The sequence below is a fragment of the Phocoena sinus genome, chromosome 16, assembly GCF_008692025.1.
Source record: "Phocoena sinus isolate mPhoSin1 chromosome 16, mPhoSin1.pri, whole genome shotgun sequence".
NCBI lineage: Eukaryota > Metazoa > Chordata > Mammalia > Artiodactyla > Phocoenidae > Phocoena > Phocoena sinus.
The window spans coordinates 78,938,898-78,966,470 of NC_045778.1; the positions used below are offsets into that span (position 1 = coordinate 78,938,898).

Genomic DNA, 27,573 nt, shown 5'->3' on the forward strand with positions numbered 1-27,573 from the left:
CAAGTTCACCTGTATCGTTTTTTTTAGATTCCACATAAAAGTGATATCATATGATACTTATCTTTGTCTGATTTTTTTCACTTAGTATGATAATCTCTAGTTCTATCCATGTTGCTGCATATAGCACTATTTCATTCTTTTTAATGGCTGAGTAATATTCGTGTGTGTGTGTGTGTGTATACACCACGTCTTCTTTATCCGTTCGTCTGTCAATGGACATTTAGGTTGCTTCCATGTCTTGGCTATTGTGAATAGTGCTGCTGTGAACATTGGGTACATGTATCTTTTCTAATTAGCATCCTCTCCAGATATCAGTAACATTTTTGAGGCCTAAAAGACCCTGAGGGACAGAGAGAGGTTTTAAAAGAAGTGTTAAGTCATGGACCCAGCCCTCAAGGAATTTAAAATCTAGCAAGGGAGACAAAACTAACACGAAACAGAACAACGGGATGCAGAACAGCTCGGTGTGTGCTGTGCCCCCTGCCATCTTTTACAGAAATGGGATATCCTGTATCCTGTATTTTTCCCCGCATCTTGACTTCTCCCTCAACAATACCTTCTGGAAATCCTCTCAAGGTATCTAGCATAGAACTAATTTATTTTTAAAGCCTGTGTAATATTCCATGCTATGGACATATCATCATTTATTTGACTATTCTCTTATTAATGGGTCATCTCCTATTCCCTGTTAATGGCTAAAAAACTTGAATAGTTAATGTCCTCGTATATATGTCCCTGTGTGTTCAGATTTCGGCAGGAGAGTTTACCAAGAGTGGCATGATTGGAGAGGAGGGTATATGTATTTTTAATTATAATTGATGCTGCCAGATTGCTTTCTAAAAAGGCTAGAATTCATATTTCCCCACCATCAATGTATGAGTGTCCTCTCCTGACATTGTCACTTCTAATAGTTACATCTTTTTTTAAGTGTCTGACAGTATATAAAGCTATATCCAATTATTATCATTTTCTGCAACCACTAGGGAATATAAATGCCTTTTTTGGACATTATGTTGGTTATTTTTGCTGTGTTGTCTACTGCTCATCTTTTGCCTGATCGATATTATTAGCCTTTGGGTTTTTCCTTGGTAAGTTTGTAAGAGCTGTTTATATAGAACAGATATCAACACTTTGTCATCTGTATTACAAATATTTGGACCAGCAATATCGTTTGTCTATTGGCTTTGTTTACCAGCCAGATCACTGAAGGATGATAGCAGCAAACTGTTTCATCAGCTCAAAGAAAAATCTAATTAGTTCCATAAGTTAAGTAACCTTTTGGAAGGGTCCATGAGTGAAGTATGATGTCAATGGGTATGGTACAATCTGCTCGTTGACGAATGTGGTAACTCACTGCATCACCCAAATTTTCTATCACTCATGCTTTTCTGGTGTTCTTCAAGCCACAGGGAGGAATACTCACATGTGTGCCTGACGTATAGGAAATCACAGTTTGATTTTCAAGTAGCTCTAATGCACTCAGCTGATCTCTCTTCCTTATGGAAATAGAGTCCTGAAATACTGTATCTTTTTTAATTTTTAAATTTTTATCTTTTTAGAAATCACACCATCCTCAAAGCCTCATCCACCTGTCGTGGGCAAAGTGACTCATCACAGCATTGAATTATACTGGGATCTGGAGAAGAAAGTCAAGCAGCAGGGACCCCAGGAGCAGTGGTTCAGGTTTTCCATTGAAGAAGAAGACCCCAGAATGCACACTTATGGTATCATTTATACGTAGGTGCAATGTTGAACTGCTTAACACTTTGCTTTGATTTCTTGATTAGGTGGAGTGGTTTCTGTTGTCTCCAAGAAGACTCATTTTGAAATGGAAGGAATGAGCCAGCATCTTTTGCGTTCATTCTTTTCATGAGTGATGAATTTTGGAAAATAAGGGTGAGCAGTCACTTTGAAATTAAACCTCCTAGACCTTTGAGAGCCCCTTAGGCTTCTGGAATATTCTAATGGTATATTTAAAAAACAAAAAACGTAGAGACAGAATCAAAGCTGAGTTGGATGAAATCAGATGAGGTTCCCCTCAGGCTGTTCTGTTCACAGATGTGACAACCTCCCCGGACCTCGGGAAGCTGTTCCCTTGTTAACTCTTTCCAACCAACCTGCTACCTCTCTCAGCCTCCATCAGAACCTGTCTTTTTTGCCTTTTCCTTGAATGCACTTCTTTCTATTTTTATACAGCTGGTTCCTTTACACCATGCACATATTATATCAAATACTGGCCCCTCCTCAAAAGGCCACCTGAAGTAGCTGTTCTTCCACCCAGCTGTCCTCTCTGCCATGACCTTGTTTCATCTGCGTTGTGAAGCCTAGCTCTGCCGGAGTCATTTTACTGTTTACTGTTCATTTTCTGTCTCCCTACCAGCATCTAAACTCCACGAGAAGCAGGTAAGATTCCTGCTTGCTTAAGGCTCTTTCCCCAGCTCCAAGACAGTGTCAGCACATAGGAGGCCCTCAGAATATTTGTTGTGTCAGTAAATGAATGCAACAGGAATAATCAAGAAGTCTTTTTTTCTTAGCCATCACTTCAATCCTTATTTCTTCCTTTGACAGCTTTACTGCTTGCAAAATGACTTTGTGTTTTAGGAAGAAGACCAGAAATGAGTTGCAGATACGGTTTTATATTAAACTTTTAATTTTGACATAATTGTAGCTTCACATCTGGCTGTAAGAAATAATACAGAGAAATCCCATGTACCTTGTACCATTTTCCCCAGTGGTAACATTACGGAAAACTGTAGGGCAATATCACAGCCGGCATCCTGGCACTGCTGCAGTCAGGGGACAGTTGCAGCGCTTTGCTGGACTTTTCTCCAGGTGGCATTGTGGTAAGGGTGCTGATGTGAGGGTACATACGCAGGCTTCGACTGTTTCCTGAACCATGGTATCCCTGTGATTTGATGCACGATTGTTTGTACCTAGAAAAGAAAACATGCATTTACCTGAAATGTAGTTGCCATATGAAAATAATTCCTGGCCCGACTACTTGAAATATTATTTTAATCATGTCATGTCATGTGTTATTCTCTGGTAAGTAGTTTCCACCCAAAAGCATGAATGATGATATAACAAGTATTTCTGTGGAGAGAGAAAAGGTATTTTATTTCCTGTGTTTCTCTTGCACCACAAACCATGCTTGGGCAGGTTAGGTGGGGCTGTCCTGGGTGCTCCGTTGTGTCTCCACTTCTCCTTTGCTGGGTGATCAGCCATGTCCACTGGCCTCCAGCCTGTGTGTCTCTGTGTTGTTATGTTTTCCCCAGAGGCCTGAGTGCTGTCTGGCCCGGGAACTCACCTGGACGGTTGCCTGGCATTGCAGAGCCAGCAGCGAGGCCTCAGACCCCCAACTCTAAGCGAGGTTGTGAGATGCTCACTTTCCCTCAGAGAATTAGCACAAACCTTGACACTAGGTGGCGGAGTTAGACTGTGTTAATCTTGACCTCTTTTCTCCATTATATCGCTTTTCCCTAGGTGTATCGTTAAAACTAGCAAATGCCTTTCTTTGAAAAAGCGATTATCTAGACTATCTGACCTTGGGATTGTGGATTTAAGAACTTCGTCTTGACCTGTCAGTTTCTGTTCAGCTTCTCCAACAGCCAGTCTTGAATCAGTGCTGTCGTCTTTGACGTGGGCTCTGCTCACAGCCAGTTACATCTAGTTTTCATGAGATCTCCCATTGCACATCCCTTCTATGCTTTCCCTTGTTAGGTTGTGGCATTTCCCCTACTAGGATGCAAGTAGGATCTGTTTTCTGACTAGTCACTGCTGAATCCCCAGGTCCTACAACCGTCCAGCTTATTTGCTGATTGAATGAATTGGCCATTGCCCTCTCTCCCTTCCTTCTATCTTGCTAGGTTAATTTTCTTTTTAATCTTCCTTTTGTCAAATTGTCTTCGAGGGGTTTCCATTTCTTGAAGAATGAAGGTCCAACTCCTTACACTAACATCTGATGCCCTTCACAGTTTTCCCACAACCTGCCTTTCTTGCTGTTTCTTATTTCTGGGCATAAACCTTCCGACGGAATCTGCTTTACCATCCTTCGAGTATGCCTTGACTTCTCCTGCATGCGTGTTCAGCTGTTTTCTCTGTTCAGACAAATCTCCCCTGCTCCATCCTTTCTTCCACCCAAATCAGATTCTATCTCGACTGAGAAGCTCCCTTTACTATCCTATTATCTACCCCGCTAAATTCCTATGATAATTGGTACCCTTATCACGCATTTCATTCAGTCAGTCAGCACCTACTATGTGCCACACACTGTTTTAGATGCCGGGGATACAGCACTAGACAAACAGACAAAAATGCCTCCCTCGTGATGAGGAAGACAAACGATAAATAGGATGCATGAGTAAAAATCGAGTGTCAGATGGTGGTTAAGTACCAAGTGGGAAGCAGAGGACAATAGTTGGGGGCTTGGAGTGGAGGTGAAGAAGGCTTCACTGAGAAGGTAATCTGTGTAAAGAAGCAAGTGAGGGGTATCTGGAGCCTCATGAGTATCTGGAAGAACATTCCAGGCAGAAGACACAGTAGGCAAAAATGTCTGGAGGTGGGGTCGTGCCTGGCGTTCCAGAAACACGAGTGAAGTGAAGGAGTAATGGGATGGGGGCCAGCGCGGGGACGGGTCTTGGGGGCCGTCACTCTGTGCGGTGAGAAGCCACTGGACACTGATAAACTGGGGAGGGGTCTGGTGCATGTGCTCCGTGAGGGTCACTCTGCCTGCCGAGTGGAGGACAGGCTGTGAGGAGGGAAGGCGGCCAGAGCAGGGAGGGCTAATTAGGAAGCTTCTGCAATCATTTAGGTGGGAGGTAACAGAACAGAGTGTGAAAAGTGGTGAAATCAGGGCTTGTGAAGATAGGTTTGAAGAATTTGCTGGTGCACCAGATATGGGAGGTGAAAGAAAGAGGGTAGTCAAGGGGCGTCTGTAGCATCTCAGGATCGGCCCCATTGGGCTGCAGGAAGCAGCAGCTCCGGAAGCTCAGTGGCCCCCAACGGCAGCCGTGTATTTCCCGCACGGAACACCTGTGGTGTGTCGCCAGGCTGGTGGAGTGACCTCTGCCTGAACGTGACTACTCATGGTGCCAGCAGAGGCAGAGGTTGGGGCTCCCCATTTCTTGAAGCTTCCACCCGGAATGACACACTGCACCTCTGTTTATACTTCATTGCTCAGAGCGAGTCCTGCCACGTCTGAGCTCCACAGCACTGGGATATAGAATCCTTGGGAGGGCACCAAGTACCTGTGAACAAAATCCAGTCTTCCACAGGTGGCACCAAGGTTTTGGCCTGAGCAGCTCAAACCACGGAGACTCGGGATGCAGCAAACTCTCTCGTTTGCGGACCATCAGGCATCCAGGTGGAGACATCGAGGACGCAGTTGGGGAGGAACCAGCCAGGGGAGAGTCTGGGCTGGAGAAATGGATTTCAGGGTCATTAGCAGGTGGTGGGATTGGAAAGCTGGGGGTGAAACATAGTGGGAGAAGAGAAGTCTGGGAACTGAGTCTCTGGGCATTTCAGTACTTACTTTGTTTCATGTTTGCTCAGCTCTTGCATCAGATATTTGCTTTGGCTGATAACAGAGATAATGGTATGCTTTACACTTTGATATATTTCCTCTACTGGAAGTAGAACTTGGAGAAGTTCTAAGATGGCTTCATCCTTTGAGCTACCATGCCTGGGCCGTGTAAAGAAGTGCATCTCCAGACGTTCGATACACAGCTGCTCTGAGACGTCCCTGTGTCTGTGCTGCAGTTGGTGTCACCCCTGTGTCTGCATTATAGTCGTGGAGGACCCTAGTGGGCAGCTGTGTCTCTGGTCCTCTCCATGGGGCCACCTCTACTGATGCTGTGAGAGCCTCCAGCCTCCAATCACTGTGCCCAGTGGCATCTGTTTTCTCAGATGGTTCTGTAATTTATCTTTCCAGGGGTTATGAAGGTGCTGTTTGCTTCATGGTGAGCTTATGATGTTTAGCACCATTGGATTTTATTGGGGGCACTTTTAGTTTTATTTTGGTCTGAAACTATGTTAAGTCTTTGCCACCTGGCAATTAAATTCCATTGAGGTTTGAGCATTGTAGTCTCACTGAGCTCCTAAGGATCTTTTCAGATGCCACAAATTGAGGGCTCAGTTTCTATGATTCAAATAGCTATAGTTATGCACCTCTGCTCATGGAACAATAAAACCCACCCACTCACAAGATTACTTTGTGCCAAGCGGATATATTTTAGTTTATTGTTGTTGTTGTTATTTATTTATTTTTAGACCATGCAGCTTTTCTGAACATTTGTCTTGGTTTCAGAGCTTTTTCTTTCATGGAAAATATATTTGTATCTAGTTTTAACACTTCTGTTTTTTTGGCTTCTTAAGGCTGTCGGTATCATTTCCTAACTGTCTTTATTATAGTTTCTTTGTTGTTGGTACATGATGTATCAGTTATCTATTGCTGCGTAACAAACTGTCCCAAATTTAGTGGTTTTGGTCAAAGTGTAAAATACACGCTTGCTCATGATCCTACAGTTTGGGCAGCGTGGGGAGGGCAAGTCTCTGTTCCACGTGGTCTTGGCTGGTGCAGCTCTGTTGGGGCTGAAGGATCCAAGTGGTGTCACTCGTGTCTGATGCCTCTGCTGGGGCAGTGGAGACAGTGGGCGGCTGACCGGGCTCCCGTGTTTTCCTTCATTGTCTGGCATCTTCCAGTGACTCTCACCAGGCAACCTGTCCCTCCAGTGGGGAAGTTGAACATCTTTACGTGGCAACTGGCTTCCAAGGGAGCAAGAGCAGAAGCTGCCAGGCGTATTAGGGCTGGGCCCAGAATTACATAGCATCCCTTTGCCACATCCCATCCTATTTAAGGGGAGAGGAATTTGACTCTTAACGGTGGGAAGAGTATGTGCAACTGCAGGATGGGAGGGGTAGCTAGAGGCCACCTTGACTGACGTGGCTTCTTTAGGTGGAGAGAAATATGCTTCAGGGAAGGGTAGTCTCAGTGAAGAGGGCTGCGTCCACCCTTGAAGGGCAGGAGAGCACAGATGAAGGTCAGAAGGGCCTCAACGCCCCCCCCCCCCCCCCCCGCCCCCCGCCATCTTCTTCTTGGCTCTGTTAGAGCTCTGCCCAAGAAGTCATTTAGGTTTTGGTGCCTGGAGTAACTTGTGATGCAGAAAAGGGGGGATCTCCGAGTATTCTGGACTTCATTTCAGCTTAAAATTTTACGTTTTGGATAATCGACAAAGGGAGAGAAACGCAAAGGGCAAAGGGTCTTTGGAAATCATTTCCTGTTTTCAAACATGGTTCTCCAGCTCTCTGAGCTGAGACTCCTCTCAGGAGCACAGATCCAGACCTGCCTGATCACCCGGCACTAGATTTTTCTGTGAGTTACCCTTTGCTCTCACCTAACTATTCATTCCCCTGGGATTCCTTGTCCTTCCAGTCCACGTGGCTTTCTCAGACTGCCTGGATCCTTCCTTCCCCTGCCTATCCTCCTGTCTGTTCTGGAAGTTGCTTGCCCCATGTCTCACTTTACATCAGAGGCCTCTCTGCTAAGGACATGCTTTGGGGCCCCCGCTCCCCTCACTCACTCCTCACGGTAGAGGAATTACTTGTCTGATGGGTGAGTTTGGGAGCTAGAAGGCCTTCTGGGTGGTCTTAAACTATCCTGAAGGGTTCTCCTCCCCCTGGAGCAATGGTGGGCTTGGCTGTCTATGCACTGGGCACTGTGCCTGCATCTTTGGGGAGACACTACTTTTCCAGTGGGTTTATCAGTAATGATGGCAACTCCAGCGCTGTCATTTCAGCCTGATGCAGCTGTCACGCCTCACTGTCCTGGACTGCCCCTGTTCTTGCACCCATCACCAGGAGTTGACAGATGCATCTCGGCCCTGAACTGGTCCAGGGCTGCACCCCCAGCCCAGCACCTCCCAGGCAGTGGGCACTAGATAGGTTTGGTGAGTTGCATGGAAGGATTGCTGTATACATATCTAGGTAGCACATCAGTATCACCTCCCAGGCAGTGGGCACTAGATAGGTTTGGTGAGTTGCATGGAAGGATTGCTGTATACATATTTACGTAGCACATCAGTATCACCTCCCGGGTAGTGGGCACTAGATAGGTTTGGTGAGCTGCATGGAAGGATTGCTGTATACATATTTACGTAGCACATCAGTGTTTTTGAAAGATTAGTTGTGAACCCCAAAGCATGATTCTGGCCTCTGTACAAGTCTTCTGAGAATGAAGGGAACGTTATAGATAGAAAATGGGAAAAAAGGTGGTAAGCCTGGCCTCCGAGGGGCTGTGGAGAGTGTCCTGAAGGGAGGAGGGCAGGGCCTGGGCTGGCTGTGGAGGCAGGAAAGAAGAAAAGAGCTGGAGGTACTACATCCGCACTCCCTCTCCACCCGCCCTGCACACATACAGATCAAGTCTTTGAGGTGTAAGGAGAGAAAGATTTAGATGAAGGCTTCGAAAAGAGATACATGGAATTTAATGAGATGCTAATAAAGGTTTTCGGCAGCAAAGGGGAGCTGAGATTTTGGGACTGTTGGGACAGACATACAACTCCTGGGACCTTTGGAGACCTGGTATCCTAGAAAGTGGGGCAAGTCAAAACCAGACCCCCAGGCCCTGCTTCGCGGCCAGAGGGCCGGGGTCTCGGCACCTTCACTGGGTCTCAGCGTCTCCTGAGCCGGCAGCACTGCCCGCCTGCGTTTCCTGGTGCTCGTTTTTCAGCTCCAAACGATCCAACTCAAATCTTTCTGCCTGGAGGCCTGCAGGTTTCCATCGCAGCCTCTAATCAGTTTTCTGCTCTCCAAGTGTTCAGCACCTGCTTCCCACAAACGTTTTCCTAGGTGAACCTGACCGTGTGGCGTGATAGGAGAGTCACTTCTGTGCTGCCCACCTCCCCAGCTGCTTGGGGGCTCCGACCAGTCACGCCCTCTCCCTGCAGTGGGATTTTGCCCGCAATAGGTACACAGCGGCGCCCATCCACCCGAAGACCCCACTCGGCAATCACGTATGTGCTACTTGGACTGCCGAGCTTAGCTTTCAATTGTGAAACTTTGCCGTATGAGGACAACAAAAAAAATCATGGGTTAACGTGATCGTTTCTCCAAAGTACAAAATCGCGAGCCAGCTGTACGTCAGCCCTGGGGGAGGGGGGCTGCGGCATCGAGGGCACCTGCCGGGCAGGGGTGGACGCCTGTCCTGTCCTGTCCTCCGTGCTCAAGAGTTCAGCCCAGGGTGAGAGACGGACAGCCACCAAGGTCAGCTCTGTACCGGGGGTAGACAGTGCTCAGAAATCCCTTCCACTCGCCCTTCTAATACCTTTCAGAGGACGCTGCCCCGATTACCTGGTGTCATCATCACGTGTGTCTCCTTCCGTCTAGGGGATACGCGACTAAGCATGTCGTGGAAGGTCTGGACCCACGCACCCTGTACAGGTTTCGACTGAAGGTCACCAGCCCCTCCGGAGAGCATGAGTACAGCCCGGTGGTCTCGGTATCTACGACCAGTGAGTATGCAGAACTCGAAACTCATTTGTCTAAAGGTGACAAGCAATGTGAAGGTGAAGGTATTCTGCTTTCTGCTCGGCCTTACCGGAAACAGAAACCGTTCCATTTCTAAGCACTGTGATAACATTGTTCACTGGCCGGGCCTGGCCGTCGCATAAGGGAGGTCGAATTACGCTTGAACAAATGCAAGAGCTGTTTTTGAGCCAGCACTTCCCTGGGAGGGCACGTTCAGGAAAAAAGGATGGAGTTACCTTTCTCAGGAAGTGGGCCAGAAGGGTGCGGGCCGAGCAAGGGTTCCCATGCGGAGAAACAGGCTGCCCCCCGGGCGACCTCAGGTGAGAGGTCCACTCAGCGTTTCGTCCCTTTTGGACAGCTTCAGTGTATCCGTCAAGACTTGACACAGCAAGTGTCAAGTTGATCCCTGGGAACCTGTGGGTGAGGAACAGTGAACAGCGCTGCTTCTGTCCACAGGACGCAGAGAGGGGGCCCACACAGAGGTGGGGACAGAGGCCGCATCCTTTACCCAGGGCAGATCTAAGGGTGCAAATATTTTCTGGGATCAGTATTTTCTTTCTTTCTTTCTTTTTTTTTTTTTTAAAAGAATTTTTGTTTTTAATTAAGTTATTTTTGGCTGCGTTGGGTCCTTGTTGCTGCGCGTGGGCTTTCTCTAGTTGCGGCGAGCGGGGGCTACTCTTCCTTGTGGTGCACAGGCTTCTCATTGCGGTGGCTTCTCTTGTTGCGGAGCACGGGCTCTAGGCGCGCAGGCTTCAGTAGTTGTGGCACATGGGCTCAGTAGCTGTGGCTCGTGGGCTCTAGAGCGCAGGCTCAGTAGTTGTGGCGCACGGGCCCAGTTGCTCTGCGGCATGTGGGATCTTCCCAGACCAGGGCTCGAACGCGTGTCCCCTGCATTGGCAGGCAGATTCTTAACCACTGTGCCACCAGGGAAGTCCCTGTGATTGGTATTTTAAAACATTTTGAAGGTGTGTGTGTGTATGAAGTGCCATCTTTGAACTAGAATATTGTGAAGATTAAAACAGTCAGAAGCGTTTTTCACTTCTGAAAATACCCACCCACCGAAAATACAGACAAATCTTCTTTTTTTAAAGAAGATGTTGGGGTAGGAGTTTATTAATTAATTAATTTATTTTTGCTGTGTTGGGTCTTCATTTCTGTGCGAGGGCTTTCTCTAGTTGTGGCAAGCGGGGGCCACTCTTCATCGCGGTGTGTGGGCCTCTCACTGTTGCGGCTTCTCTTGTTGAGGAGCGCAGGCTCCAGACGCGCAGGCTCAGTAGTTGTGGCTCACGGGCCCAGTTGCTCTGCGGCATGTGGGATCTTCCCAGACCAGGGCTCAAACCCGTGTCCCCTGCATTGGCAGGCAGATTCTCAACCACTGCGCCACCAGGGAAGCCCCCAGACAAATCTTTTTCTGATTGCACAAAGGGAGTTAAACATTATTTAAAATTTTTGTGAGTTAAACGTTATTTTAAAATTTCAGTCAATGTAGCATTTGGCTTGTATACATATATATATATATATATTTTTTTTTTTTCTGTGACTTTCAGTTATGTCCTTTAGGCATTTACTGATGGACATTTTTGTGCAGATGAAAGGTAATTCAGATTTTGAGTTGGTTCATAACACCTTCCGTTGCAAACAAGGCATTAGGGGATTGGCTCTCAGTTTAGCGAACTGAGAATTTAGTTAAAGCCTGAGGGTGGTGATGCCATATGCACCCCCCAAACAGTGCTCAGCTAGCCGTGGAGAAATAGAGTTTCAGAGGAGACTTTTAATGTGAAATGGTCGATTCCAGAGATGCGGGTCAGGAAAGAGGGCTTGGCCCTGAATCTGGTAAGGGTGAAAGCATTTGCTTTTCTATGGGAGATATTGAGCTCCTGGAGTTTTTAGGGGTAAGAAAAGAAGGCAGTGCCTTACTTCTTTGTGTGTTGAGGGAAGGCACAGAGAATGGAGGAGAGGGGGGCAGGAGAAAAGTGGGCAAAGGGAGCCCAGCGTGTGGAAAGAGGCTTTGGAGGGCAGCTCCTCCGGGCCGCCTTTGGGCCCCCTCCCGTTCCCCCCACCCACCGCTGCACTCCTCTGGCTCTGCCCCTGCATTCTGGGGTGCCCTCCCTCCCCACTGCTGGGCCTACCGCGCCCACTCCGGGGCAGAGCTCTGTTCCAGGCCATTCCTCGTGTGGCTTCCCCTCGTTTGCTCTGCACTCTGCTTCGCTCCCGCGCAGGGCGCTGTCTCACCACCTCTAGTAACGCTCCTTTGCCTCTTATTTTACGTATTCATTCATCTTCTTTGTCTTCCGCCTACCGTGCCTGCTCCTGAGGGGCCAGGGTGATGGGTCAGTCATGTCTAGTTATAGAAGATCCTTAAGAAACGGTTGGATGGATGGCGAACGAAAAGCCCCCAGTCAGTACTGGGGGGAGGAGGAGGTCTGATTGGCTCAGCTTGCCTTCCTGTCTCTTGGGATCTGGGATCTGGTTGCCACTGGCTGGGGAGAGGCCCCCTGAACCTGCCGAGTGAGGGTGAACTGGGCATAGAGCCAGTTGCGGTAGGCGGCCCCTAGGATCCTTAATACCACATCAAAGCCAGGGCAGGGGCTCCTGGGCCTTCGGCCAGAGGTCACGTGGAGTCAGGGCAGCATCTGGAGCTCTTCTAGGAAGGCAGAGACCGGCATAGCGCTCGGTCTGTCGGCTGACGAGGGCGGTGCCTGCAGGCCAGGTGCGCCTTCTCCTTGCTTCTGAGAGGCAGCCGCGGAAAATTGGTCCAAAGGTCCAAGGCCTTTGTCACTGCAGTCCGTGGCTTCCGTGGCTCATCAGACAAGACCTCCTGCGGAGACGAGGGTGGGCTGGAGATGAGGCTCCTGGTGATGCCCTGGGAGCCCAGTGTCAGGTCACAGCACACGTGCCTGCAGCCAGGATGCGCTCTTAACCTCAGGACGCTCTCCTGGGTGGGAAGGACCAGGTAACCCTTGCTTCTGGCTGCTGCTCTTATTGTATCCACAGCGGACTCTCTTAAGGAGGCAGATCAGGCTAAACAAAGAATTAAAAATGTGCACATTCTATAAAACAAGTGAAAATGCTTCTGTGGGTTGATCATTTGCATTCGGTTAGAAAGTGCTTTAATGAATCACAAAAGCACGTACTTTGAATAAAGAATGCTCAGCCTTTTCCCCCTCCCAGGTAAAGGACACGAGACTCTTGTTTAAATGAGGCAGCATGCAATTTTAATCAGTTGGGCCCTTAAAAAGAAAGGAAAACAGCTGCTGCTTGTTAATTGGCAAACATTTTTTGCCAATGAGCTCATCATTTATTCACTGTTTTTAATAGAGACTTAAATTCCACCAAGGAAGGCGTTATCACCATATTTTAATATCTGTCGGGGCACGTGCAGCTAAATGACCCTCTTGCAGAGCGTGAGCAGTGGTTTCCCAAAGACCCCTCTGCGCACCCCCCAACTCCTCGCCAGGTGTCCCCTCCTGTGGTCCTGCTCGATGACGGGCATCCTCACCACGGGCAGCATCGGTTCAATATTTGTAATAATTGTGACACCCTGGTAAACATTAGAAAAACAAACCCACAAAGGCAAAGCCTGCCTTTTCCATATTCCATTGCACTTATTGATAGCAGTCCCTTGGGCCAGGCCCACAATGTCTTGAAGGATTCGGGGGCAGAGGACTGGAACATTCTGCTCACCCTGGAATGTCCCCTCTGTTCTTCATGACTCCTGCCTAAAGTGGGAGTAGAAAGAACTCTGCCCTGCAAACAAGAGCCTCTGCGCTTTTCTGTTCTCTGTCAAATTCCTGTAACCTGTGAGGCTCTGTCGTGCCTCGGTTGATTCCTCTCCGGGCTGGCTCAGTACCTCGTTGCCTTCCTGGCAGGGGTCTGAGAGGGTTAATGAGTTAATACTGAGAAAGAGCTTTCATGCCCCAATGATAGTTATTGCTTCCCTTTGCTGAAACTCAGCAAGCAGGGAATGATGAACAATTATGTTGTTTTCCTTCTCTTCCGTGAGCTGTCCCTTTTATCCCAGAATAAGTTGGGAGAGCGCTGATGACCCCTCGCAGAAACTGGAATAGGCAATACATTTATTGAAATGATACCATAATATCAAGATACCCTGGTCTCTGCTATGCATGGTCCTCAAGCTTCTAAGCACGAAATGAACTTATTCTGTTTTCTGATATTTGCACGCCACAGAGCTCCCTGGGTAGGATGGGAAGTGCCCGTACCGGGAGAGCCATGCTGGGTAGGTAAGAGGGATGATGTGGACTGAGGTGGTCAGGGCGTAATGTGCTGGGTGCTGTGTGTGCTTTCAGAGCTTTCCCTCAAATCCCAAGAAGTTAGCACTTTTCCGAAGCTTTCTAAGCTTTAGGCCTCCCCTTGCACTTCGCACTTTGCAGGGGCTGGGGGTTCATGTGTGCGTATTTAAGATGTCTGCTTGTATACAAAATTTAGTAAGAGCGGAAGCATAGAACGGATTGGTCAGCTACCTCGACATCTATTAAGCCCCAAACGAAGGAGTGTGGCCTTTCGGAAGACCTCCCTTTGAGCTCTGATGTTGCCCCCTCCTATCTGGGTGACCTTGGACAACTCACTCCGCCTTTCTGGCCCTGTTTTGTGGTCTGAAGGAGATTAAAAGCATCCTGTGAAGTTCTAGAGACAGCTTAGTTAATTGGATCTAGTTAGGATACCATACTTTAAAATTCAGTAGAAATAGGATGAGCTTCCTATGTCCTTCTAGATGATTCTGTGCAAATCACTTATTTTGGTGTTTTTAGTGGCAGTTGACGTTTGAGAGTCAGAAGTAGGGGCCGTTTGGTGGGATAATGAAGACTTTCCCACCACACCATCCTTCTCCTCCTCTCTGGGAAGCGAGAGGGAAGAGGAACTTTCCATGGGTTTCATTTGCCCACTAAAGTATGGGTCATGTTAAGTCAGTATGACTCTAGTGCAGGGATTCTCAGCATCTGCATGGTTGGTGACTGGGGCTGCCCCGTGTCTGTAGGATGTTTAGAGGTATCCCTGGCCTCCAGCCACTAGATGCCAGTAGTACCAATCCTTAAGTTGTGACAACCAAAAATGTCACTAGACTTTACCAAATGTCCTCCAGCGGGGCAAAAGTCTGCCCCCTCCCATAGCCCCTCGCGAAAGCCATGACCTCCCTCAGAAGGCCAGGGACTGCCGTGGGCCTTGTCCTCTGGTGGGTTATCATGATACATTTATTTGAGGCTTTTGGTTTAAAACTATGTGTGGAATGATGAAAAGGAAGTATAATGTAGCTAAGACATCTTGAGGAGATTGGCAAGCTGAAGCAGACAAAATTGTTATTTCAAAACAGTTTTAACTTGGCTTGAATTTATTTTTACCAGAACAGAAGAAAAAGGGTATCAGCTAAAGGTCACTCTGACAGGGATCTCTTCATTCTTCTGCCCCACTGTTTCCCAGTTTGTACTTTGTCCAGCGAAAAATCCTCCATGGAAACCGGGAGAAACTCAGCTCCTATGCCTGGGAACTGGCATCCCAGAGTTTTTCCACCGTGAGGAGCAGGGAACTGGGAATTTTACTTCCCCGCTGGCTGAGACGGCCGGGGGCCTCTGCAGGCCAGACTGTAAGAGGGAGGTTAAGGGGCAGGGTGAGCCCCAGGGGCTAGTCTGGGGTTGCGGTGGGAGGATAGAGTGGAGGGGATGTTTTCTTTCAGGGTTGAGAATAGTAACAGCTGAAAGTGGGCCCTGCAGTGTGAAGGGCAAGAGAGGGACATGTGTGTCTCATTCTCTCTGGGGCTCCCAGTGTCAAGACTAGGCATGTAAGGTATACATGAACCTTTGTTGGGGGGCACGGGTTTGATCCCTGGTCAGGGAATTAAGATCCCACATGGTGCGGCCAAAAAACCCCACCACCACCAAAAAATGAAACAAATTTGTTGAATAAGTGAATGAGCCTTTTTGAGATGGCCGAAGCCGGGGATTATCAGCTCAATGCCTGTGAAGGCCGGTAGGGTGCTAAGTGTGGGAGGGGCTGGGCACCAGGCAGGAGAGAAAGGTGGGCTGCCCGGGACCAGGGCAGCTGCTGTTCTGTTACTATCACCTTGACAACAGATACTTACGACGTACAGGTGCTAGTCTAGCACTTCACTTGTATTGTTTCATTTAAACTTAATTCTAATCATCCAAAAAGTCAGAACGTCATGGAAGGTGAACCAAGTGAAGCCATGAAGTAAACATCCTGATGGATGGGCTTCTTTCACTTGGTCCTGAGCTCACACACTGCTCATTTTTGGACTCCTGCCCCATTCTCTTCCACGAGGAGTTAGTGCACAAAGAGCTGCCCCTCTTCCCATTGTTCCTTTCCTGTTTCTCAGAATCCGTCGCCTGCTTTTCTCCACTTGGCAGGCTTGCTCCCACAATCAGGCTTTCTCACAATGTTCTACCTCTCTGGGTATGAGCCCTTCTGCCTCCACAAGCTCACAGGAGGCAAGGCCAACGTGAATGTTATGTTCCTGGGAAGGACCGAAATTGTGGGTTTCCAGTGTTAAAGCAATCTGTCTTTTATCGTTTGTCATTCACATAGTTTAGTGACTCCTTGGCAAACAAAACCCGCACATCGTGACAGTGGTGGGGCTTTCCCTTGCTCGTAAGGGACATTTATTATGTCTTCTGAAATCTGAAAGGATTATTTTCAAATATCAAAATAACATACACACAGCGGTACTTTTATAACTTGAAAATGTCCCAAGCCTTTAGGACAATCTAAATGTTCTTCTCTTAATATGTGAAAACGAGGTCTGTTTTCAGTAGGAGGGGAGTATGTCATGTAAGAGATACTCAGCGGAATTGCCAAGTGCCTTCTTGAAGGTGAACGTGAACTTCCACTCAAGGCCACAGGAGGAATAGAGCTGGAATGAACCTTCTTTCATTATATTTTGGATGACTGCTTTCTGTCTACTTTCTTCAGGAGAACCCATAAGTAGTGAACACTTGCATAGAGCTGTCAACGTGAACGATGAAGATTTGCTGCTTCGAATACTACAAGGAGGGTGAGGGAGCTCTGCCTTTTAAAAACTTAAATTTTTTTTTTTAATCCCCAGTAAGTGTTTAGAAATGCATGCATGCAGCTTAAATTTATTTTCCTAAAATTGCCCACGGCTTTGAAACGGGCTCCAAAATTGATCTCAGGTGACTGGTGTGAGGGCAGCATGGCTCGTAAAGATGACCGTAGACAGCCCCGTGTAAATGACATATTTTGTCATTATTTAATGAACATTGAAAACAGATATGACGAGTCTGGGTGTCATATATTCTTCCCAGAAATAACTTATGACTCTTGCTTATATGCCGTAGCATTTAGGCAAATTTTGCCCCTAAATGCCTGCGTCTAATTCCTGATGAAATTAAGGAATCACTAAATCAGCTGTTTCTAACTCAAAAGGCTGATAAAACCCTAGAGGGAAAATGTTGAATACAGTTGCCGCCAATGAGATACTTGAAGCTGTCTCCCAAATGAAAACAGGACAACGTTATCTAGATCGTTTTAGAATTGATAGTGTTGAGTGCCTTAGAAGACAAGTCGTGTGTGAATTGAGGCTCTGTAAGTTGGAGAAGGTTCCCGAAAAACGCCACAGCTTCTAAGCTGCTGTTGAAGAGCTGGACTTTCTTTCTTTTTTTTTTTTTTTTTTTTTTTGCGGTACGCGGGCCTCTCACTGCGGTGGCCTCTCCCGTTGCGGAGCACAGGCTCCGGACGCGCAGGCTCAGCGGCCATGGCTCACGGGCCCAGCCGCTCCGTGGCATGTGGGATCTTCCCGGACCCGGGCACGAACCCGCGCGCCCTGCATCGGCAGGCGGACGCTCAACCACTGCGCCATCAGGGAAGCCCGAAGAGCTGGGCTTTCTTCTTTGAGCAGCAATGCTTTATGCCCAGTGGGTGCAGTGGGGACCAGGCTGGTGTTGGGTGGAGCTGAGAGCCTGCAGTGAAGCCACTGTGTCCCCCGCTAGTTTAGAGGGGCCGTGTTCTTCATAGAGGATTTTAGCAGATTACGTAATGGTTATGAATTGAAGGAAGTGCCTATTTTAAGTGAAATTACAGCAATTTCCTCTTCTTTCCTTGTGAATTTGAATCCTTTAAAACATTAGGCAGGGCAGTCTAAGACAACAAAAACTTAATGGTGCAGAAGGAACTGGAATTTTCAGGAAAATGAACCATTTTAACCACCTGTGCCCTGAAAGAGAAGTCAGCTGTGAATCCACAGGGAGCCGTGTGGGCACGTTCATCTCTTTATTTTCCCTCTGTGTTTCCCCCAAGCAACGTGAAGGTTGATGTTCCCAATAAGTTTGGCTTTACCGCTCTGATGGTCGCTGCCCAGAGAGGATACACCAGGTATGGCGCTTCCCTCTGCATCCCTTAGGGAGGGGTTGAGCCCCTCGCTCCTCCCAAAGGCTCCTCTCAGGACGGGGACGGGGACGGGAGGGGAAGGGCCGTCGGTGGGGGAGGGGGGGAACCCAGCTTCAGTTCTCTTTCCAAAATTGAGCCATGTAAGGGCTGAACAGAAGCTCAGCTGCTTTTATCATAAAGTCACACAACATGCAGGAGAGGGTATAAAAATGTATAATCATGTGATAAGGAAGAGAGGTAGCCATTTAAATTACATTTTACAAGGTATTTTATATGTCCTGGGAAAACTGGTTATTAGAATGTGAATTTCTTTAAAAAAAAAAAAAAGGGGGGGGAGGGATATTCATTCTAGAAAACAAATTTCCCTGATAGGTTGTTCAGATATAATTTCCACTGACACAATCTATTTTCTCTACTCCTCACGGAGATACACATAAATATTAAGAGCTTATTTTTTCCAACATATTTATATTTAACTAAAATGCCATTTTTCAAGAAGTAGAAATGGATTTTCATTAGATTCTACCATTTGAAAATGTATTTCCAATGGTCATTAAAATTAAAGTGAGAGTGAGTTGGTTTCATAGTCTAACTTGTTTCATGTGGTATAGTTTTTTGTTTTCAATGATTAATTCACGTAAAGGGTAAAAAACTGTTTGTTTGTTTTTTGGTGTGGAGAGGCAGTTTCTTGGTTTAGTAATGCCCTGTCTTTAAAGCCAGCTGCCTCTGAAGATGGAGAAGAGAGAGTTGCCAGGACAGGTCTTAAATATAGAGTCGTTCATTTTTACTGGGTTATCGGGGGTTCCTATTCATCAAAGCTGCTTACCCAGCGACTCTGAAATTTGTCTTGTTTAGGCTTGTGAAAATCCTCGTTTCTAATGGCACAGATGTGAATCTGCAGAACGGAAGTGGCAAAGACAGGTAGGTATGGAACATGCCCTAAACTGTTCCCATACTTGTGTCACTAGGCTTGGGTTTTTGATTTACCCAAATATTTTCTTGGTTTTTTTTTTTGACAGTACTGAGAGGTGATAGGTCTCAAAGGAACGATGGCAACTCAAAAACTGGCTTATTCACTTGTCCACTTATTCTTCCACTCAACAGGGTATTTGGGGGGATATCCATTATAATGCGTCTGCCTTCCCTAGCTTGAGCCCAGCAGACACGAAGCGCTCAGTAAGTGATAGTTACTGAAGCAGTTTTCTCCAGCCGTGTGCTGGGCATTTGGTTGTAAGTGCCTGTAGCACTTTGTACCTCCCTAAGGGCTCTCATTGCACGTCGCCTGACTCTGTTAACTAGAAGTCTTCGGTGTTTCCAAGGAAGCAAAAGGCATTCACAAAGATACAACCCAGTTACTTCCCTGAGGTGAAAGGGCTGAGTGCCTTGCAGGAGAAGTTTGTGGAAAGAACATGATACTTGGAAACTTGTTCTTACAATGATGAGAGAATGTTGTAGAAAGACCTAAAAATAATCACTAATCTAGTAATTAAGTTTAATTAATTAATTCAAATCAACCAATATTTATTGAATGACTGCCACATGCCAGGCTCTGTGCTTGGCACTTGGGTAGAACAGTGAATAAAATGCAAAGCCTTTGCTCAAGGAGCTTATAGTCACGTGATGTATGCCGATCAAAGGTTTATGCACTGCAAACTAGTATGTAAGGAGCAGCTACAAAACACTGATCAAATATGGTAGGCCACAAAGAGGACATCAATTTCTAAAACCAGAAAGCCTACCTACCACACTCTCTGGACATAGTGCAGCAATAGATTTTAGTAACCTTGAAAAAATCACTTAAGTTTTAACAGTAATTTTTCAAATAACTCTTAGGTATTTTTGGAACTAAGCCATCAATTCAAGAAGTTTGAAAAAATAATAGTGCCATTTTAAAAAGAAGAAAAACTTGAGAGGTATGAAAGAGAAGAATTTTTAAAAAGTAGAAATTGATTATAAAATAAAGACTGTTGAGAAATGTAAGAGCTACCTCTTAAACCAAAGCTACACAATAAAATGGACCAATTTTGTACATCTCAGAGGAAAGAAAAAATTAGAAATCTGAAAGGATTCATAACACTATAGAGCAAATTTAAGCATGAAAAGAAAGTGGTACACTTGCATCTAAAATAGATTTGATCAAATCATTGAAATGGGTACTTTTTTAGAGAAAATTTAAACCATCAAAATCAACTCAAGAAGTAGAACATCCAAAATAGCCAATATCCATACAAGAAATTAGAAAATTTATTGAAAGATCACCTCCAAAATAGGCTCTGTGGTTGGTCTGTTCTACCAATGAGCTTGTTCAGATTTTCTAGGTACTGATAATAACCTTGAACTTTTCCACAGCAGAGAGGAAGCTGGAAAGCTACAGAGGATAGCCTTATTGATAAAATCTGGTAGAAAGAAAGCTATTTGTACATCTTTATGTGAAGACATTTATGTATCTCTTCCATCCTAGCTAAGGGATCATACAGGAGGGTAAGGATATCTAGATCAGGAAATTTCTTAATGCTTCCCACCAGTAGACTGAAGGTGAAAAAAAGCCTGTGTGTGTGTAACTGGTCCTCTGTCTCTTTTTTTATTTAAAAAATTTTTTCTTATAGCAATGACTTTTGAGGAGACGGGATCAATTATCTTAGAGGATGCCCTGTATTCTTGATCTGCTCAGTTGTCTCCTAGGTGTGAAGGAGGCATTTAACTTGTTCCTTATTTCCAATAAAGTGAAAATTAGGTTTAAAGGCTTGATTGGATTCAGGTTAACACTTTTAGCAAGAGCACTTCAGGGCTGGTGTTGTGGCTTCAGTTTGCCCCTGTCAGGCCTGTGATGCAGGTTGCCCCCCAGTTGGTGATTCTACTTCTCATCCTTTGGTGAGCGTGTAACAGCTAAGTCTTTCCTTTGTAAAGATATAGCTTCCCATTGCAATTAGAAAATAATCTATGGGTTAGAAATTCAGTACAGTGTGAATATCCTGTTCTCCATTAAACTTTCATCCAAAAATTTTAGCATCTACTGTGATCCTTGCCTGAATCAATTATTTAATTGGGACTTGCCACAAAGTGATTTTCTAATTCCCTGATTCCTCCCATATTTATTAGCTGTGTAGTCTTCTGTTAACAAGAGCTTTCCCTCATCAACTGGGGATGGACTACACTGTATTCTATAAAGACAACATAAATGTTTATTTAAGTACCAATATTTAGAGTAAGGAAATGGTTTAACAGTTATCTCTAATAGTGTCCGATGAGATTTTTTTCTTTTTCTTTTCTAAATATCATCATGGACTGGTAGATGTCTTTAAATCCAACATTTTACTCTATTACAGCGATTATTCATTTTTCGGAGGTATAATTCACATACCATAAAATTCATTCTGCTACAATGTACAATTCAGCGTTTAAAAGTATATGAACAAAGTTGTGTAACCACCATCACTGTATAAATCCGGAAGATTTTCATCAACACAGAAAGAAGCCCTATATTCATCAGCAGTCACTTACCATCTCCTCCTTCCAGCTTCAGCAACCGCTAACCTGCTAGTTCTGTCTGTATGGATTTGTCTATTCTGGACATTTCATATAAATGAAATCATACTATGTGGCCTTTTGCACCTGGCTTTTATTTAGCATAATGTTTTAAGGTCCATCTACATTGTAGCATATGTCAGTACTTCACTTCCTTTTTACGGCCAAATTATATTCCATTGTATGGATATACCACAATGTGTCTATTCATCCGTCGATAGACACATACATTTTATGTGAATAATTTTCGTGGCTTTTCCACCCAAATTAGGATTTCTCTCTTAGGTTTAAGCCAGGGAGGGTAAATGTAGACCTGAGTGTGGAGACCCCACTTACAGCCAAATGCTCCTTCTGCTGTGTGTTGCAGTCTAATGCTTGCGTGCTACGCGGGACACCTAGATGTTGTGAAATACCTCCGAAGACACGGTGCTTCCTGGGACACTAGAGACCTAGGAGGCTGTACAGCTCTGCACTGGGCTGCAGATGGAGGCCACTGCAGTGTGATTGAGTGGATGATAAAGGACGGCTGTGAGGTACAGATTGTCCTTGTTAACTACACACGTAGAGTTAAGAACCTAAATGCTCTTCCATAGGGTTTAGGACAAGCAGGGCCTTATGTGGATGTCTTTTGATTAGTTGAACCTAGAAATGCTGGAGAAAGTTCTCTGACTTAAGAGCAAGAAAGTTCCTGAAGCCTTTTGGGAAAAAAAGATCGTTACAGAATTGTTACGATAGTGAGGCTTCAGATTGTCACGGAGGTTCATCGCGTGTGGGGGAAAAAGGAACAGTGCTGAATCCAGAGCTGGACCTGATGCTTCTTCTACTTTGTTGATTCCTTTGTTCATTCCCTATGCCAACAAAGCTTGATGGTGCCTCTACAACACACCAGATACTGTCGTAGGTGCTGGATGCACCAAGATGTTCAGAACTCTTATAGCCATACTGCTGCTTATTGCTTTTAGAATTAGATTATTTTTATGCTTGGGTTTGCTTTAAAGATTAGTCATTAAAAAAAACTTCCGAAGAGCAAACACTGTATCAAGAATAGAGCATTCCAGGGGCTTCCCTGGTGGCGCAGTGGTTGAGAGTCCGCCTGCCGATACAGGGGACACGGGTTCGTGCCCCGGTCCGGGAAGATCCCACATGCCCCGTAGCGGCTGGGCCCGTGAGCCATGGCCGCTGAGCCTGCGCGTCCGGAGCCTGTGCTCTGCGGTGGGAGAGGCCACACCAGTGAGAGGCCCGCGTACCGCAAAAAAAAGAATAGAGCATATTCCAGCTCTCGTGTCTTTGCTTTGAAGCAGGCATGTTGGTTTGCTTCTGGTTTCATGTTATCAGAAAGCACAAATTCTACTTGGCAAATGGAAGTAGAGTTGTTTGGACTCTTCTAAAGATATTTGAAGATGGGCAAATAGAATTAGCTCCATTAGGGTAATTGCTGCTAACTTTGAAAACTTTAGAAGATTTCAAAGAAGTTAAATAAAAATTTCAGGGCATGGAAATAAGGAATGATGAACAAAATTCTCTCCTAATTGTGAATGCCAGATGGTGTAGACTACTGAGAAGTTAAACTGATGACCTGGAAAATAAACTCGAATGGAGAAGAGTTATGTCTCCCGGAAGATGTCTGTAGATTTGTCCTAGTTTGTCTCTGAAGTGGGATTGAGCAAAAGGAAGGCTTAAGTTGGGGGATCTCACTGGTTCCTGCTGCTGCTTTGAGAGGGCTGAGAAGAGGGCCCCTTGGAGGAAGAACCTCAATCAAGATAAATCCCTTTTATTACATTTCTTGTTTTGTTTTAGACACACGCACAAAAGGTCAGAGGTATCAGCCTTCGTGCCTTGGTGGTTAGGGCCCACACCTGCCTTGGGTGGTGGTGACAGCTACATTCCTCTTGTTTGGTTTATGATGAATTCTGCTCATGCTTTGGACCCAGTAAAAGTCTGTAGCTGAAAATGAAGTTTGACCTGTGCTGAAAGAAGGGCAGGTCTCTGCCATCAACATGTAATGCTGGAATTTTGGAAGTGTAGTCTCTCTGGGCTTCAGTTATGGACACACTCATTTGGGGTGAATTCCATCTTTTTCTGTAGCACTGGAACTCCATAAATGTGTCCACAAAAGGTTTCTGTGTGGCTGGTAGATGATATCAACACGAGTCCCTCTCTGTTCTTGGCAGGTGGTTGATCTGATGCTTCGGAAGACAGTGGGTTGGATCTGGGAGCAAAGTGGGGCATTGTCACCCTCTTCTCGAATCGAATGATCTATACTGAGAGCGAGTTATTTGCACGGGGAACCATTTCTACATTTAATGAGCCATGTGACCTCAGGGAAGGTATTCGACTTCTGTGAGATTTGGTTTAAACATTTGTAAATCAGGAATAAAAATAGCTACCCCTGTTTAACCCTCAGGACCAAAGAGAAAATGTGTGTGGAAGCGCATTGGAAATGCATAAAGTACCTTGTAGTACGAGGTGGTTATTTTATTATTATTTAAATATAATGGAGCTTGCTGCCCAAAGGTTATTTGTTATTTGCAAGAGGAAGAGCTGCACGTCTTAACGGTGTTGCAGTGGCTAATCTCATACACACAAATCACCTGCAAGGTCCTAAGGCCCTACTGGCAGTTCCTTGTTTGTTATTCCGGTCTGATGCTTCATACTAAAGCTGCAGAGAGCTCTGAGTAATTCTTCTGTTAAGTAATTCTTCTAAATTAGACCTGTGTGTGCGTCCATGCGTCCGTCTGTGCACATGTGTATATGTCTACTTCGGTACCACTCTTCATGGATGGATGAGGTCCTTGTTGGGATTGGAGGAGGCAGTATCTACATTTCATTATTCTAGAATATGTCTTAAAAAGCATGAAACTGAAGGATCTTAATGTCGGGCAGATTATTAGAAATGGCCCATCTTACTACCAGGCAAACTACATTTTGGACGAGGCATTAGTTAGTTGGCTGACTTTTCAGACTGGGTTTCATGTAAGAGATCTGGTTGCTTTGTATTTACTCCGGCTGTAGTTCTCCTGCTTAAAATTAATACCTATTGGTAAGTATCAGGGTGGGCGTTTATATTACTGTCTTGTTCCAGAAGGGATTTAAAGCCGCTTACAAAGACGCTTAAAAGTAAGCAGTAGACACCCTTTAAAAACCAGACGAGGAAAGTTAGGCACGAGAAAATAAGGCAGGGCTCACATGGGGCCAAGGAGGAGGTGATTACATTTCATTTTTCTGTTCCATTTGAACAAAATGTAAATGAAGATGCCCGTGGGTGGGGAGGGGCCTCCTGGGGCCTCTCAGCACCCTCTAAAATGGTCCAAACACAGCTGCTCACTGTGTAAATGTGAATTGAAATCACGGTCCAATCAACTCTCACCAGGTCTAGAAAGACTGCTATCTAAATTGTGGGGGAATTTGGGCAAGTAGACATTTCTTTATAAGTTTCTGATGAGTGATTTTCAGGGAAAGAAAGTGGGCTAAGGGCCACTTTCCCTGTGGCTCTCCAGGTGGACACCACGGATGCTGGCTCGGGGTGGACCCCGCTCATGAGAGTCTCTGCGGTCTCGGGGAACCAGGAGGTCGCCTCTCTGCTGATTGACGCGGGCGCGGATGTGAACATGAAAGACAAAGACGGGAAGACCCCTCTCATGGTACGCCTTGCTACACAAAGCAGCCTGGCTTGACAGGTGGAATTAAGGTCAGAGCTGGCCCTAAAACAGATATTCTTGAGAGTGCAGCCACATAAGAGCACTGGGGGGCTTCCCTGGTAGCGCAGTGGTTGGGAGTCCACTGCCGATGCAGGGGACACGGGTTCGTGCCCCGGTTCTGGGAAGATCCCACATGCCGCGGAGCTGCTGGGCCCGTGAGCCATGGCCGCTGAGCCTGCGTGTCCGGAGCCTGTGCTCCTCCACGGGAGAGGCCACAGTGGTGAGAGGCCCGCGTACTGCAAAAAAAAAAAAAAAAGCACTGGGTTTTGGTTGCGTGTGTATTCCCTATCGGCCTGTGAATTAAGATATGGCGATGTCACCATAGCATTTTTTGGGGGGTGGGGGGGTCACTCTAGTATTTTTGTTGTCTTTTGACAACTTTCTTGAAGGATTACAAACCCCAGTCCCTGGGGCCATTTTAGGATCAAAACAAAGAAGTGCTGTTCTCTGTCCTGGTTTGGCCTAGGACTTGTCAGGTCATCCCACATGGAGAAAAGCAGATTTCCTTTCCTCTTCCCTTGCAGCTGCCATGGCGGTGCAGCGAGGTCCACACACCCGTCCTGCAAAGCCACAGCGGCCCCAGACAGCTCTGACTCTTGAGTGTGCTGCTGGTGGGTGTCCTGGACCTGTCCCACCAGGCACCCGCTTCCGCTCACCCCCACTGTTTGTTTCCTAGGTGGCCGTGCTGAATAACCATGAAGAATTGGTCCAGTTGCTTCTTGACAAAGGGGCAGACGCAAGTGTGAAAAATGAGGTGTGTAACTCATCTCCATCTAAGGATTTTTTCCTGGTGAAGAGGAGAGAACATAGATACAAAAGAATTTTTCTTGTTTTCTCTTCCAGTTTGGCAAAGGTGTCCTAGAAATGGCCAGAGTTTTTGACAGAAAGGTTGGGATGTTCTTTCTGCCCTTTGAGGCTCATTTTGCAGCACTTAAAAAAAAAAACACACAAAAAAACCCAAACCTTGGATTACATGCACCTGTTTTTGTTTATCTAGAATGTAGTCTCCTTATTAGAAGAAATGAAAAAAAAGCAAATGCCGAAGAAGTCATCTATTCGCTGACCGGGGCACCTCTTACCTCCCTCCGAAAGCCAAGTGAAACGAAGCAGAACGGGACTTGAACTAGAGAGATGAAATTCTGCATCTTTGAGGGCTATGCATTTGATTAACTATTTGGTGAAGATTCACAGTACTTTTGTAACATACAACTGTTCTCACTTTGAAATACATCCTTTTACCTAAGTACGCGTGGTGGTGGTGTCTCATCGGGCATCTGTAGAACGGGGATATTTTCTTGTGCTCAGGCCTTTTGGAGTTAGATGTGAAGCAAAATATTTATGTCCCGGAGCTGCACAAACATACACGGGCCTCCCACTTCCCGCTCCTGCCCTCCAAGCTGTCCTCCGAGCCACTCCAGGACCCGATGGAAATTCCTTCTCCCATGTGTTTTTAATTATGTCCTTCCTTCCCAACCTGAGGCCTTCCAGGCCGTGTGGTCAGGCTGGTGCACCCTCCTGAGAGACGCTCCTCCTGAAAGCCCAGGAGGCCACGTGAAGAGTTTTCCACTCAGCCGTTGGCCTCGCATCAAAGCACAAGACGCATATTTCAAGACTCCGATTCTGCTCCATTAGAGCAGTCCTTTTAGAACAGACCTGTCTGAGGATGTGTTTGTGTACACTCAGGCCCTGATAATGAAAGAGCCGGCCTGCTGGCCTGTTGACAACTTTGCCAAAGAGGAGTATATTATTATATCGAGTCCTCAGAGCAGAAAGGGTTTCGATGCTGATCACTCAGTTCTAGGACAAGTAGGACTGAACAGGTCTGCTGGTTGGGAGCTCAGACACAAACGTGTTCGAGCTTTAGTTTGGCAGACACACTTAAAAATCGGCACAGAGGGGAGCGAGCCGACCACATGCATTTCGCGTCTCCAGAGACAAGCTGGTTAGCTTGACCCCACGAGAAGACCAGCTACAGAGGTCTGCCTGGGACTGGAATTTTCTCTGCAGGGAAAGAGCAATTAAAAGGTTATTAACGTGCCAGAGCTCTGGGGGAAGGGCATAGAGAAGAAACACACAATCAGTTTTTTGATGTTGGCAGTTCTCAGCTTTATTCCATACAGCTTATAGACTGTCCACCTTAGGAACTGGATCTGTGGATCATATGCAGTTCTCTCCTTAGATATTTCACTAGCGTTTTACCTTTTGTACAAATGCTTATTCCTTTAGATTTGTTGGAATAGGTTTTTAAAATCTCTCTAGGGCTTCCCTGGTGGTGCAGTGGTTGAGAGTCCACCTGCCGATGCAGGGGACGCGGGTTCGTGCCCCGGTCCGGGAAGATCCCACATGCCGCGGAGCGGCTGGGCCCGTGAGCCATGGCCACTGAGCCTGCGTGTCTGGAGCCTGTGCTCCGCAATGGGAGAGGCCACAGCAGTGAGAGGCCTGCGTACCGCAAAAA

General features: G+C 46.2%; 1 protein-coding gene across 1 annotated transcript; it reads left to right on the forward strand.

Moving 5' to 3' along the window:
* The first annotated feature begins 449 nt into the window (after positions 1 to 449).
* On the forward strand, positions 450 to 26,795 carry FANK1 (fibronectin type III and ankyrin repeat domains 1). The gene is made up of 11 exons (XM_032607606.1): positions 450 to 576; positions 1,560 to 1,737; positions 9,379 to 9,503; positions 16,462 to 16,543; positions 17,806 to 17,880; positions 18,751 to 18,816; positions 21,788 to 21,953; positions 24,918 to 25,061; positions 25,795 to 25,872; positions 25,962 to 26,006; positions 26,116 to 26,795. Exons 1-11 carry the CDS (start codon positions 450 to 452, stop codon positions 26,179 to 26,181), a joined length of 1,152 nt encoding a protein of 383 aa, XP_032463497.1. The 3' UTR covers positions 26,182 to 26,795.
* Positions 26,796 to 27,573: the final 778 nt, after the last annotated feature.

What these genes read in the sequence shown, in the direction of transcription:
- FANK1 (XM_032607606.1), top strand. Translation starts at nt 450, where the DNA reads ATGCAGAACAGCTCGGTGTGTGCTGTGCCCCCTGCCATCTTTTACAGA. An exon ending in AACGGAAGTGGCAAAGACAG is followed by an intron (nt 18,817 to 21,787) that starts GTAGGTATGGAA and finishes TGTGTGTTGCAG; the next exon opens with TCTAATGCTTGCGTGCTACG. An exon ending in CCAGAGTTTTTGACAGAAAG is followed by an intron (nt 26,007 to 26,115) that starts GTTGGGATGTTC and finishes TTGTTTATCTAG; the next exon opens with AATGTAGTCTCCTTATTAGA.